At 34.6% G+C, this 14,720-nt stretch overlaps 1 protein-coding gene across 2 annotated transcripts in view; it reads right to left on the bottom strand.

The window, feature by feature from the left end:
• The window catches only part of THADA (Thyroid adenoma-associated protein homolog), a 279,980-nt gene extending 266,406 nt beyond the window's left edge, over positions 1-13,574 (bottom strand). For both annotated transcript variants that reach the window (XR_016315819.1, XM_089696962.1), the window contains exons 1-19: positions 13,398-13,574; positions 13,054-13,231; positions 12,428-12,661; positions 11,690-11,942; positions 10,824-10,999; positions 10,133-10,350; positions 9,708-9,892; positions 8,033-8,217; positions 7,385-7,559; positions 6,752-6,907; positions 6,214-6,407; positions 5,760-5,874; positions 5,155-5,285; positions 4,553-4,723; positions 3,904-4,062; positions 3,368-3,443; positions 2,754-2,935; positions 1,281-1,419; positions 180-614 (exon numbers count right to left, since the gene is read on the bottom strand). Coding sequence is in view for 1 of the 2 variants with exons in the window: in XM_089696962.1 (XP_089553088.1) it covers positions 180-614; positions 1,281-1,419; positions 2,754-2,935; positions 3,368-3,443; positions 3,904-4,062; positions 4,553-4,723; positions 5,155-5,285; positions 5,760-5,874; positions 6,214-6,407; positions 6,752-6,907; positions 7,385-7,559; positions 8,033-8,217; positions 9,708-9,892; positions 10,133-10,350; positions 10,824-10,999; positions 11,690-11,942; positions 12,428-12,661; positions 13,054-13,231; positions 13,398-13,500 (3,465 nt within the window). In the remaining variant the exon portion in view is untranslated. The remainder of the gene's footprint in view (positions 1-179; positions 615-1,280; positions 1,420-2,753; positions 2,936-3,367; positions 3,444-3,903; positions 4,063-4,552; positions 4,724-5,154; positions 5,286-5,759; positions 5,875-6,213; positions 6,408-6,751; positions 6,908-7,384; positions 7,560-8,032; positions 8,218-9,707; positions 9,893-10,132; positions 10,351-10,823; positions 11,000-11,689; positions 11,943-12,427; positions 12,662-13,053; positions 13,232-13,397) is intronic.
• Between the last annotated feature and the right edge of the window lie 1,146 nt (positions 13,575-14,720).

A 14,720-nucleotide genomic window follows, 5' to 3' on the forward strand; every position in this document is an offset into this window, starting at 1 on the left:
ATCCATACTTACAAACTTTCGCCTTTATAATAGTATTAAAATGTTAAATAATTTAATTACAAAATCAATCGTATAGACTTGCCCACAAAAATAGAATTTAAAGTATTGTTAATTAAATTAAAAATAATTTTTTCACAAATTTATTTATTTATAGTAATAATCTATTTCTAAGTACTCACCATCCAAGTTTCTCCATCAAAACCATCAATAGCAAGCATCAGCCCATCCGCTATGAACGGAGCCACTACATCATCCAAAGTAGCATCTCGATACAACGCACGTAATATATTCGCACAGTGCGCACGAGTTTCATTATCTTGAATCCCACTTTCAATCCCACTACTAATTTCACTCTTTACACTTTTATTATCTTGAATCCCACTTTCAGTCCCACTACTAATTTCACGCTTTAAACTTTTATTATCTTGAATCCCACTTCCCACTTCACTTGTCACATTTTCCTCCCCAATCCCACTTGTACACTGGTCTGTAATCCCACTTTTTCCTCCACTCCCACTATTCTCCCCACTTGTAGCCAGTTGAAGCAGTTGTCGCATGCAACGAGTCAATCCCTTGGGACTACCAGTCACTTTCAATTCGGTTATAACTAACGCCTGTAAAGAAAAAAGAAGAATAAATAACATTAGGCAATATTAATTATTAACTATTAGGCAATATTAATAGCATTAAATAGCAAAATTATAATAAAAAGTGAGTAATATTCGATACATTGGTCCTCGAATTTTGTTTTTATTATTTTAAACAATTAAAAATAATTACAAGATACATACGTTATAAACATTTACACGCAAAACTAATAGTTTACAATATAAAAATTAAAATCAAACGAATAATATTATAAATGCGAAACTTTGTGAGGATGGATAGATGGATGTTTGTAACTTTTTTTCTTCTTATTTGAAACTAGCATCCGCCCGCGGCATCGCACACGTTTTCAAAGAAAAACCCACATAGTTCCCGTTCCCGTCGAATTTCCAGGATAAAATCTATCCTATATGATAATCCAAGTTACCCTCTATATGTGTGCTAAATTTAATTTTAATAGATTCAGTAGTATTTTGCGTGAAAGAGTAACAAACATACCTACACACACATATCCATCCTCACAAACTTTTGTATTTATAATATTAATAGGATAGGATAGTAGGATGTAGGTAGCTGAAGATCCAGAATAAGACATAGGCTACCTATTTATCCCGGAAATCCAACAGGAACGGGAAATATGTGGGTTTTTCTTTGATAACAGTATACAATAATACCTGTATCATATACGGCAGGCCGGCACTCCGCCGCGTGGCGCAGAGCTTCTCGTTGTGGCCGGCTTGTATCGCCTGGAGCAGTTCTTCCAGCCAACGCTTGGGCAGCTCGTGCAGTTCGGGACTGCGGCAACCCCATAGACTGAAATATTTATGTTCTTGTAGTATTAGAATTTAGTTAAAACCGTTTAAATATGTACAATAGTGATTCGGTTGAAACTTTGTTTTATCTCAAGTTATATGGAATTCCAGTGATTAAGGGCTGATTTTTCAATGCTTGGATAAAACTTATTCGTCGAATGGTATAAAACTACCATTTTAAAAACGTATTCTAGTTGCCCGCATTTGACAGTTTACGTGACATTTTAATATTATCGTGTAATACTTTATTGGACCGATTTATCCAAGCATTGAAAAATCGGCTCTTAGTTATAGATTTTATGGTAATAATATTTCGGATTTCCTTAGAATAGTATTTGTAAAAAATCTTGGTTTCTCTAACAATTATGAAACGAATCAAAGATAACAAAACTTTTACCAAATAAGCGCGTCTCTGCGAGTAATAACGTGAAGTGAGCTACAATATCTCGCAACAACTTCACACTTTACTATAGAGATGTAACGTCATTATAATATATACAACTTACCGTGTTAAAAAATTGGTTGTTTGTAAAGTAGGTTTACGATCGAGATGTTTACGTGATAACATAATGCAGTGGCAGCGCTCGAGATGAGACGGGAGATCGGTCCGTCTCTCTCTTGTTATACCTGCGATCGCGCTCGTGAGGTTTTGGTGTGATACAAGTTTCTGAACATGTCACCCGACTAAATCGATTTTAAAAACGTTATCACTTATCACGTTAAAACTTAGTGAACACGACATAGGCCTGTTCAAACGCGTCTCTATGTTTAGTCTCAGCGAGTAACGTCGTGAAGTAAGCTACAATATCTCGCACCCAACTTCACACTTTACTATAGAGATGTGACGTCATTATATATATAACTTACCGTGTTAAAAATTTAGTGAATCCCAGGTAGGCCTGTTCAAACGCGCCTCTATGTTTGATCTTAGTAACATGTGAAGTGAGTTACAATATCTCGCACCAAACTTCACACTTAACTATCCATCTCTATTAATAGAGGTGTGACGTCATCGTATATATAACTTACCGTGTTAAAAACTTAGTGAATCCCACATAGGCCTGTTCAAACGCGCCTCTATGTTTAGTCTCAGCGAGTACCAACGTGAAGTGAGCTACAATATCTCGCAACAACTTCACACTTTACTATAGAAGTGTGACATTATTTAGCAACAAATAACTTACCGTGTCAAAAACTTAGTGAATCCCACATAGGCCTGTTCAAACGCGCCTCTATGTTTGATCTTAGTAATGATGTGAAGTGAGCTCCAATATCTCGCACCAACTTCACTATCCATCTCTATAGAGGTGTGACGTCATTATATACACAACTTACCGTGTCAAAAACTTAGTGAATCCCACATAGGCCTGTTCAAACGCGCCTCTATGTTTAGTTTCAGCGAGTAACGTCGTGAAGTGAGCTCCAATATCTCGTACTAACTTCACACTGAGCGTGCCAACTTCACACTCCTTCTCTATTGAGAGATGAGATGTTATTGCGCCGAGGAGGAGGGATACCTGAACAACAACAAGATTTTATTTGGAAATTAATGATTAACGGATTTTAATAGCGATTTATTCATTATATATTCCTTAAATATTAATCCCGTGACCACCCTCGCTGCAAAGTGTGCGAAACGTCGGGATAATAATATATCTATACTAATATTATAAAGCTGAAGAGTTTGTTTGTTTGTTTAAACGCGCTAATCTCAGGAACTACTGGTCCGATTTGAAAAATTATTTCGGTGTTAGATAGCCCATTTATCGAGGAATGCTATAGGCTATATATCTCCACGCTTAGACCAATATATTACCAATGCGGGTAAATCCGCTGAGCACATCTAGTAATGAATATATTGCATTTAAAATCCATAAAAAACTTTAATTTTTAAAAGTATAATACTCGAGTAAAATCATACACAAGAAAATAATAATAATATCTCTCACCTCCTTGACGGATCTCCAGGCACATAACAACACCATTTGTGCTGTCACTGGGCGGCCATCTTGTAAACACGCGTTTCTATCGCAAAATATAATAAAGTTACAATTTATTCGAATAAAACAAAAAAACTGTGTATCAAGGTCATGTAAGGTAAGCCAAACTCATAAAAAATGCATCTTTTAAACTATTAAACCGATTAAAATGAAACTTCACTTAAAACATAGTAATTAGAAAATAGAAATAGGAGATGGTCAAAAGGTTTAAGGCATTTATAACCCTAACTATTAAGTATTCTTTAAAAAACTATTATAAAAATAGTTCGATAAAAAATAGGTCGATTAAAACTCATATAAAAATAACTACGTTAAAAAACCGTCTTTAAAAAACTGAAAAAGGGAAAAATAATAAAGATTTGGTATTCATTTATTACATATTATTTGATGTACTAAATAAGTTTGAAGTCGGTGCCAAGCCTCAAGAAATAATAATATTTTAATCACTCCTCCTCCTTTTTTTGAAGTCAGTTAAAAATACTCACGCCATATTATGGTCAGTGACCACATTGCCCATGTCCATTGGCAAGTGGCCTTCTGGCGAAGAATTGTTCACCACACACGAAACGGCGCTATTGACGGACAGACATACACTTATTATGTGCCGTATTAGTTGCGTCCAATCATCGTCAGAAGATATTGATCTGAAATATTATAATGTATTGTTTATTGATTTAGCACTTTATTGTGTTAAAGTACATAAAAAAAACACATAATAAAAGCACAAAGGGCGGCCTTTTTACTGTGCAGTGATTTCTGCCAGGTAACTAGGGGGAGAAATGAAAAAAAGCGAAATATTATGTTGAGCAAAACAAAATATTGTAATATTTTAAATCTTAATTAATACTACATGAGAAATATTTGATTTATAAATTCTTCACAAAAGGTGTATGAGGGAAAAAAGGATATATCTATTTTTTTTTTTTGAAGTGAAGCTAGGCGTGCGTTGAGAGTAAAATTATAAGTTCGCGTCATTGCAATACCGTCACGTCTTGGAGTAAGGCGTCAATGTTGATACCTTTGCCAAAGAAGTTTCACTTCTGACACGTGTGCACACACACTATTTTTTATAAACTTTTTTAACCAATTGGCATATTCACCTAAAAATAACGTTTTAAACCAGTAAAAACTTACCCAGCATCGATCCTATCTACAAGATATCGTATACAATGCACCAGTCCATACATCGGCGCATCTCGAGCCGCTCGAATCACACTTTTCGTACAAATCTCTAGTTCAACTTCCAATTGAGAAACTAATTTTTTTATTAAAATGTACGATATTTTTTCCGGTTTGTCCTTTTGGCTGAAAATTGTATATTTCTATCACTATGTTATATAATACAAAATACATTATTTTAAAAAACGGTTCTGAAAAAATGTCCAAACGTTTTCGGGATTATACTATTCGGAATATTAAAATTCGAGATTAAGATATGTAACCATTTATCTAAACTATAATCTATACTAATATTATAAAGCTGAAGAGTTTGTTTGAATGCGCTAATCTCGGGAACTACTGGTCTGATTTGAAAAATTATTTCATTGTTAGATAGCCTATTTATCGAGGAAGGCAATAGGCTATATATCATCACGCTCTGACCAACAGGAGCTGAGCACTGCGGGTAAAACCGCGGAGCAGAGCTAGTACGTCATAAAAATACAAGTGAAGATGGAAAGAAAAATATAACTAACATTTCGTTTAATATTACAAATAATAATAATGTGTTCTCTTACCTATCCGGTCCACAGCTTTGGATCTTCTTAAACAGTAACAATTTGTAAGCTGCACTCGTACAGTCAGTGGGTTTGACGGAGGAAGCTTCACGTATTATGTCCTCTAGTTTTAGACTCGTCGGATATTCTTTCTGAAACAAAATAGACAGAAATTTAAAAAACTTATCGGATTTTAAACGCGATTTATTCATTATATTATTATCGACGTTTCTATTCTAAATGTATAATACTCGCGTAAAATCAAACACAAAAAATACTAAAAAGAGCAGATTTATTTTTGTTGCGATTTTTTCATCAAATTTGTTAATTTTATGACATTAGCCCGTGACTACGACTCGATTTACACAAAAGTTTAAGTAATTTTTGCGACAAAACAATAATTGTACATAAATATACCCGAGTTAAAAATCAATCAAAATCTGTTCATCGGCTGCCAATTAATCGCAATAACACCATACAGACAAAAAAAGAACAAAAGCGACTTATAAACTTCATAAGACAACAATATAACCAGTTTCTAAAAATCCATATTTCTTACATTTAATTGTAGTGCATTCAATAATTAACAATCACAAAACAAATTAAATGTAATTTTATAATTTCACCTGCAACATATCCTTAGGACATTTATCGAGAATATCCAGGGCCAAAATCTTGTTATTTTCGTAACTGTCTTCCAAATGAGCTAGCAGTCTTTCTACGTAGAGATCCTTCCATATTCTGTAAGTGAAAATAAATCTAATATATAAAAATTGTGTCGCGATTTTTGTAGTTAAACTCCTAAACGGCTTGACCGATTCTCATGAAATTTTTAATTAAAAGATGATCAAAGGCATGATGTACCTAATGTAGATTTTAAATTATATGTATCTTTAGTTATATAGCATTTAATTGTTTATAATTATGAAAAGAGAAGGAAAATTTAAAAAAATCCGACCATGTAATGTACTAAAGCCTACAGGTTTTAAACTGAAAGCAGTTTCACTTCTGACACGTTTGCTCGGCACACACGATGTTTTTTTTTTAATTGATGTGGGTAGTTTTTCCAAGAAATCTTACCTTTGATACCCATCCAACTCTAGCGCGTCCAACCAGCTCAACGTCTGGAGCGCGACTAACCGGCGGCTGTAGTTCGCGCCGCGAAGAAGGTTCGAGAAACATTGGGCCCGAAGTTTTTCAACAAATTGAGGGTAGTAGTCGATTTTTGAAGTCCGCTTTAGGACCTTGTAACTGTCGTCTAGGCGTTTTATGAACTGGGAAAATTAATATTTCCGTATAAAGAACTTTCTCTCGAATTCTTACTCAATTTTTCTCCAAGCTAAAGATGATTTTGAGCAAAGAGAGGAAAATAAATAGTTCCTTAAAATACATGAAAAGACAAGTATTGAAATATATAATCGAAGGAATTGGTAACGCTCAATGAGAATTAACTTTAGAAAGAAATAACAGTTAAATAAAAATAAATATACTTTATAAAACATCCCATCAATGCAAAGAGGATGTTCAATGAAAAAAAATAATCAAATATCTAACTTTTACTTACCATAAACTAATTAGTATTTACTATTTACCAAAAACTATTAAAATATGTCCTTACCTTTTTGAGCAGAGACAACATGAGCTGTCTAAAATGCGGCGCCTGCGCGTTGCAGTTATACTTTAAGAAATGCAGGACAAAATCTAGCTCTTGTTCCGTGAATATTTCCGTTGTTTTTGGAGATTCTACTATCAATGATAGTGAGAGGATTCGAGTCTGAAATAATAATTAATCGACCGATTGAGTGAATACTATTTATAGAAAAATATGCTGGTTTTATACTAATTTAAAATACCCTGTCTTTTACCTGCAGGTTGCCTGGCAGAGATGGCTTAAAGCCATAAGCCATTTGTACATTTAAATCAATTAAGATATTTATAAAATAAAATAAAACCCAATGTACAATAAAGAATAAATAAATGATTGTTGTTCCCTATATCATTACACTACGTAAGAACCATCTCCACAGACAAGGCCATAAAAAATAGCGTGTATGTCGAGCAAACGTGTTAGAAGTGAAACTTCTTTGGCAAGATTAAAAGATAAAAAAATCGTCGCTTTATTCCATGACGTGAAGGTATTGCCATTACGCGGCCTAAGAAAAAGTTTCACTTCAAAATAATTAAAATAAACATCCATTTAGGACTCATGTGATACAGACATACAAATAAACGAAAAAAAATATTCTCTCACCTCATCCCTTGCATCAACAGCTGCATTATCCAGAATATTGTAACTCAGTACGCCTTTCCACATGTCATCAGTATCGGGTAGATTGAGGCCACGTGATTTTCGCACCACGCTCAATAGCAATAGAATGCATTTTAGATCGCTCGCGTTTTGGGCAGATTTCTTTATGTAGGGTAAACTGAAATATACCGTCTTATATATTTATTTAAACAAATAAATCAATAAATAACGTATTCATCTTTATACGTTGAGTACAGGTAACTAGAAATACTCAGGTTGTGATAACTATTTATTAATGTTACAAAATAATAAAGATCTCACTGTTACTAATATATGGATAACTATTGACTAACTCACAATTACCAAAACATATTTACTGTCAAAGCTATAAAATAGACCAACTAACAGTTCCTATTATTTATTTACTGATGATAACTATTCACTACCTCAAAATCACTACCTATTTATTGAGGATAACTAGCATAACTCAAAATTACTAATAACTATTCATTGAAGGTAACTAGACTATCTAACATCTACTTCTAATCATTTCTTAAACACAGATGCCTCCACCCTCTATCTATTTATTTACTAAGTATATCTACCCAAAACTAATAATCCTACATCAAATTCAATACAAGAACAACTCACACGAATCCCACAACCTCCTCGTCCCTCACAGCCAGCGCGAGCAGGCCCTCAAGCGCGCGCATCACGTTCGAGTTGATATCCCTCGCGGCCACGTGGCGCAGCGCGGGCCGCAGCCACACGTGCGCCGCGCCGCCGGGACAGGAGCGCGTGTGGGAGCGGACTAGTGACTCGAGGCATGTGCGCGCCTGTGAGTGAGTTGGTGAGTGAGTTTAAGTGAGTTGGAGTGTGAGTGAGTGAGTTGGTTTATAAATGAGATAGTCGCGTTCGAGGCCAAGTGAAAGTGTGTGAGTGAGTTAGGCCTTTATTACAGTTATCACACTTTGACATTGTAGTTATTGCACGAAATATATTAGCACAGCAGAACCGGTTAACGCAGCGGCGCGTATACGACTGAAAAGTTGGTGAGTTAGTGAAGTGTAGAGGCACATGAAAGCCAGCTAGTAAATTGTGAGTGACTTAGTGACATTTAGAAGCATGTACTCGTCTGTCCATGAACGTAAAGCCAACTGATTCAGATAAATTGATATTTTTTGGTTTATAGCATTCAAATGCTTTATAAAAATAATAATATAACTATATAATATAATATATCAATTACAACAAAAAAGGTCGTGTTCCATCGTTACAATATTGTATTCACTGAAAAGTGTTTCATATTGGTAGAGATGGTTGTTTATCATCTAAATAGATGGCGCGCGGTATGTCCCTTAGACACATAAAACTGAAAGAATAGAATAAATTCGATTGCTCTGGCGGGTCACGAGTGGCTGAATTGGTCAGGCATCCGCCCCGAAATGGCGCGAAAGGATGCGGGTTCGAGTCCCGCCTCGTGATCGAATTTTGTCTATTCTTTATAAATTTATATGATTCAGATAAAGAATGTACTTAAACAAAAACAAAATGTCCCTAATGCCGGTCATACACGATACAATATACTGTAACGTGTGTTGGAAGATAATTGCGCAAATTTCTGACCTGCACAAGTTCTAGAATAAGTAATAAATTTCTATTTCCAACTTTTGCAAACTTGCATTTGCGCAACTGACTTAACATTTAAATCGCGTTTATATTCCATTAAAGCCTTTAATTTCTAAACTAGACTCTAATCAAAAGTTGTTCGAAAGCAACTCCCCCCTACGCCTTTATTAGGCAGCTGAGCGGATACAATAAATTTTGAACACTGCCGCCACTAAATGAGGTATTAATTTGAATAAAAGTTATTTCAATAAGTTAATGTAATAACGCATTTATGAAATACGGATTATATAATTATTTTTTGAATTTTTAGCTAGTTTGACTCCCAGACGCGTTAATTTTCGAAGATCTGCGTGCGTATTATTGATTTGGGAGTACTGTAAAACAATATTTAAATAAAAAAATAAAAATGAAATATTCTCATTTTATAATTTGTAGTTTATTAACACAATTTAGCCTGCACCGCTGCTTCGACTTCGATCACATTACTCGCACCCAACTCATTGATGAGTGAGTGAGTGTGGACTATAATTTACTTAATATTCTAGAAACTACTCACACTAGCCTGCACCGCTTGCACGTTCAACACGCACATGACATCGTTCACTATATCGGGGAACACTTCCATTACATAAATCGCACCCAACTCATTGTTGAGTGAGTGAGTGTGGACCATATATACTATAAACTTGTCACTCACACTAGCCTGCACCGCTTGCACGTTCAACACGCACATGACATCGTTCACTATATCGGGGAACACTTCCATTACATAACTCGCACCCAACTCATTGGTGAGTGAGGTGAGTGTGAGGTAGAAACTCTTTCTGTGCCTGTCCAGTGTGTTGAGCGCTTTGAATATGTTGTTCACTGCTGTGTCATCGCCTGAAAATAGTTTTATACTTTATTTTTTAGTTTTAGAATGTATATTTATGGATTTTAAGAAGAAGTAGTAGTAGAAGTAGAAAAGCAGAAGCAAAAAGAAAAGTTAGAGAAAAATATAGGCTCAGTAGTTCAGTTATAAGCTTACGGGTTTTTTATTGCCCAAAATTTCAAGCAAATAAGCAAAGCAAGACTATAAAAACATCTACTATATTAAAAGTATATGGTATGTGAATTACAAACCTTGTTTCTTCAATACAGCTGAATATTTGACGATATTATTCAACATCTGTGCTGTAAGATGCCTCACACTGTCCATATAATGCTCTAGATGTGACCAGACAAATATTAACAGCCTGTCTATAAGTTTTAGACCCAGATTGTTCGCTTTTTCTAGACTTTTGCTAATTTGAACTAGACTGCGCGTGACGCCGAGTGTGAATGCGGACTCTGCTGACATTCTAAAAAGAAAAATATTTTGTTTATATTAATTTTACTAGTTTTATGCCTTTGTATTTAAAGGAAATTCTCAAGGGAATTAGAAGTTTTATGCACGGTAAACAGTTGTCTAGAGGCCATCTAGACACAAAAATCATATCATTTCAATGTCCAAAGAAATACAAACAAAACTTTTACATTTATAATATTACGTAGTAAGGATAAATTATTAACAATTAGAATCAATTGAAAATGAACACCCCAATAATTTTGTTGCCTACCCACACCTATTCTCTTAATGTTTTGCAGTGAGTATTTTATTTTTTTATGTCAGAGCAAGCAAAGGGGCAGGTATTAAGTGGTCACCACCGCCCATAAGCACTTGTAACACTGTCGTCCTTGTTTGGGAACACCGCAGGTGCAAATCGTTCCAAAGCTTCACCATATGCGGAAGGTAAACATAGTAAATTCTTATTTAAACATAAAAAGGACTTACCTCTCTCCGATAACCATTATATTATCCAAAAGTACAATAACAGCTATTTCGTCGGCCACTTTTGTTGTATGCAATTGGTTAACAGACACCACTGTAGCGATGGCAGAATATAAGCTTAGTTTAGCTGCGTCGTTTGATAACATGTCTTGTAGATTTGATACTGATTCTGATAGAAGCTGAAACGAAAGGAATATTAAATAAAGTGTTACTTTAAAAAAATGTTAAAATTTACATTTGTGCTTTACGAACTATCTTCTGTAAATATAAAGAGGGAAGAAATAACACTAAAAGCGCAAATATTTTCAATTCCAAAAAAGATGGATGAAAATTAAAATTTTATATATATTTTTAGGCAACCATGATGATAAAAAAATGTTATCATCATCATCATCATCATCATCATCATCATGATCATCATCGTCAGCCCACATACATTCCCACTGCTGGGACACACTCCTATGAGGGTACATAATCCACCACGCTGGCTGCGGGTTGTACAAACATGTATTTGTTCACAATTCAAAGGTAATGGAAACAAGCAAATAAATAAAGTAGCTTTTTCAAGGTGAAATTTTAGAAAAGTTAATGCTCGACTTGGCACTACCATGCCCTAGATAATTTTTTAAATAAGTTCAGCTTCTGTAATCACTACATAGTATAAAACAAAGTCGCTTTCTCTGTCCCTATCTCCCTTTGTATGCTTAAATCTTTTAAACTACGCAACGGATTTTGATGCGGTTTTTTTTTTAATAGATAGAGTGATTCAAGAGGAAGGTTTTAGTATATAATTTATTAGGTTGTAGACAAAGCGGGCGAAGCCGCGGGCGGTAAGCTAGTAAATAATAAAGTATTAAAAGTATACTCACGTCAACCCAAGAATCTTCACCATTCTCCAAAACATGCATACCAACGAGTAGCATTCCGCACACTGATTTTGTATCCATTGGAGCCTCATCGTCAAACAATATCTCTTTCACCAAGTTCCTTATACTTTGGAACAATGGAAGCATTGCCTCTTTGTTATTGTTAACCTTTTGTACTATGTAGAGTAAGAGACGTAGTGTTAAATGTACTAGGTTAAATAATTCATTCTTTTCTGTTGGCGATAGGCTGTTATTTCTGAAAAAGATGAATTCAATAAAAGATGTTAAGATGTTAAAGTGTAATTGTATAAATAGTATAATCATATGTTATTTCTTAGTAACTTGAGACAGAGTTCGGCTGTATTGTAAATCTACCTTTTTTTTGGCAAATAAATATTATTTTATTTTATTTTTATCTCAATCATTAACAGCCTTACTAATAAAAAGTTAAACAATGGATAAATTTCTACCATTTTCTACCATAGCTGTGTCCTGCTCTTGCTCACATGAAACGTCAATCATAAAAACAAGACAGGTTATTGCAATAACTAATTCATTGCATAGCGAATGGGTAACATTTTATGAGTAAGACCGTTATTATACTCCAATATAAAAATATTTATTACCTCTTGGTGTTACACTTTGCAAGTAAATGTTTGCAAGTAAATTTTTCATCATTATAATTATTACTAGTTTTATATACTAATCAATTGTAAGCTTGAAATAGGAATAAACTGTTACCTAAGTGTCTCCACGCCACAGCTCAAACAATTATTTAAATAGACTGCCAAGAATAACTCCACATTTTTAATCGCTATTGCTCCAGCTGGAAAATTTTCCACACATGTGGCTATTTTAGACACTGTATCAATATAGTTTTTGTAGTCTGTCGGGACTTCTTTGACCATAGATTCTATTTCTATTGATAGAACTTTGGCAAATGGTTCTTCGATACTTTTGTTTTTCGTTACACATCTGGAAATAGAGTTAAAAATGTATTAAAAAATAAGGACATAATAGGTTGTTCTATCTGTGTTGTTTTCTCAAATTTTGTAGTAAAATATTCCATTTAAAGCATAAAATTCTGTAAGTGAATGAAATGAGTATGCTTAGGATAGTTATTAAAGAAAGAAAATCTATGAAACAAATGAATGGTTTCAGTTACTTCTTAAATATACTGTATGAGCAAGTCACCGACATGTTTTTACATCAAAACTTACTTAGGTATACATAATATATGGCTTCTTTAGATGTTGTTTACTAATTTCTATAGAATAGTGATCTTATTTAACTTTTAACCGACTTCAAAAAAAAGAAGGAGGTTATCAATTCGGCCGGTATAATTTTTTTTTTTTTTAATTCCTTACCTCGAAAGGAAGCTCTTCACCGGATGTTTTGCCTCAGCATGCAAAAATACGATCACAAAGAATTTTATGGTCTGTACATCATAAGCATCTACATTATTATCGACTATACTTTTCAAAATACTCAGTTGATTGTCAACGCTTGTTGAATTGAAGAAGTTTTCGTGGAGTTCATTTTTGTCTGAAATAGGTATGTTATTATTTTTATAGGAACGTACTTTAAAACATATTATAAGGCGGAAATTTTATTTGATTTACAAAATGTATATTTTGATGATAGAAAGTCAAATATAACATACTTCTTGTAAGTTATTATAAATTAAAGAAATAAGAACAAAGCTTCTCACCAATATTTTTAATAATATCTCGTGGGACTGAAACCGGCTCAAATCCAAGGGGATTTTTTATTTTAGATCCACCACCAGTTATCCTCAATGATAATCCATTCATGATAACGCGTTATTTTTAATTAATTTGAACAACAAGAACCACAACAGGACGTTCTACCATATGTGTTTATAAATATGACCATAGACATAGAGTAAATAATATAACCTAAGGGCGCGTTCCCACCGTGTCGTGACGACAGATAATCGTGTAGTTTTAAGTGTCGTGGCTTATATGTTTAAATGGAGGTGTTCACATTTAGAACGACACAATTTACTGTCGTCTACGACAGTTTTTGCAGTGACGACACTTTGTCGTGACAGTGGGAACGGCAAGCACGACAGTCGTAAAACGATAAAAAAACGTGGTGATGTGGACGGCAACTCTATGACGTCCATTGAACTCAGGAGAGTAAACGCACTGGTAATCACCAAGCGAACGCAGAGGCGACTAGATTTGTAGCTTGCTGATGATGTGTAAACGACAAAGCGACTGCCAGGAAACGATAAAATGTCGTCGCGATCCAATGGGAACAGCTAGATACGACAGTCGCTACACGATAAAAAAATGTTGACGACAAACAATCGTTATAATGGGAACAGGTAGAGACGACAGTCGTTGAACGATAAATTAGTCGTTACGACATAGTGGGAACGCGCCCTTAATCCTGCTAAACCACTTAGGGCTTTGTCAAATGGAACGCCTAAAACGCTGCGTTATAAAGTTCCGTTCTAGTCATGTCAAGATTGTAAAATTTTGTTCGTTATAATTATCTATCGAGTGATTCTGATGTGGAAGAATTTATAATTTTATATGGTCTATCATGGATGGCCGTGGGTCGTCCCGGCCGCGGCATGGCGAAAGACAAGTGTTCGATCCCGCCTAATGATCTATTTTCTAGGTTTTTATTAGGCATTTAAAATAATTCTCATGCTTTATCACGGTTACAGAAAAAAAGAGCAATAATTAGGAGAAACTCATCGTTAGTGTCAGGCAAAGGTCTTTTTTAACTAATTGTATCATTTTTTTTGTTAACTTTGCAGTTCCAAATTAAAATCAAATTCAGTTTGAAGCAAAATAAAACATGAAACATCCGACGTTAAAGCGACCTAACACCGCGACAGACCGCTGCGTACCTATACAAATAATAGTCATATAATATTAAGGTAGTGTACTCATAACGGTATATATTACCGAAACCGCGTAGCACAATGCGCTAAGAGCGTATACGCACTATGCGGGTAGCCGCATTGCGGGTAGCCGTCCGGCTGACCGCAAGCACA

The sequence above is a fragment of the Colias philodice genome, chromosome 7 (genome assembly GCF_061535455.1).
Source record: "Colias philodice isolate Cphi_HAF_F1 chromosome 7, ilColPhil1 Martin Lab GWU primary, whole genome shotgun sequence".
NCBI classification, from domain to species: Eukaryota; Metazoa; Arthropoda; class Insecta; order Lepidoptera; family Pieridae; genus Colias; species Colias philodice.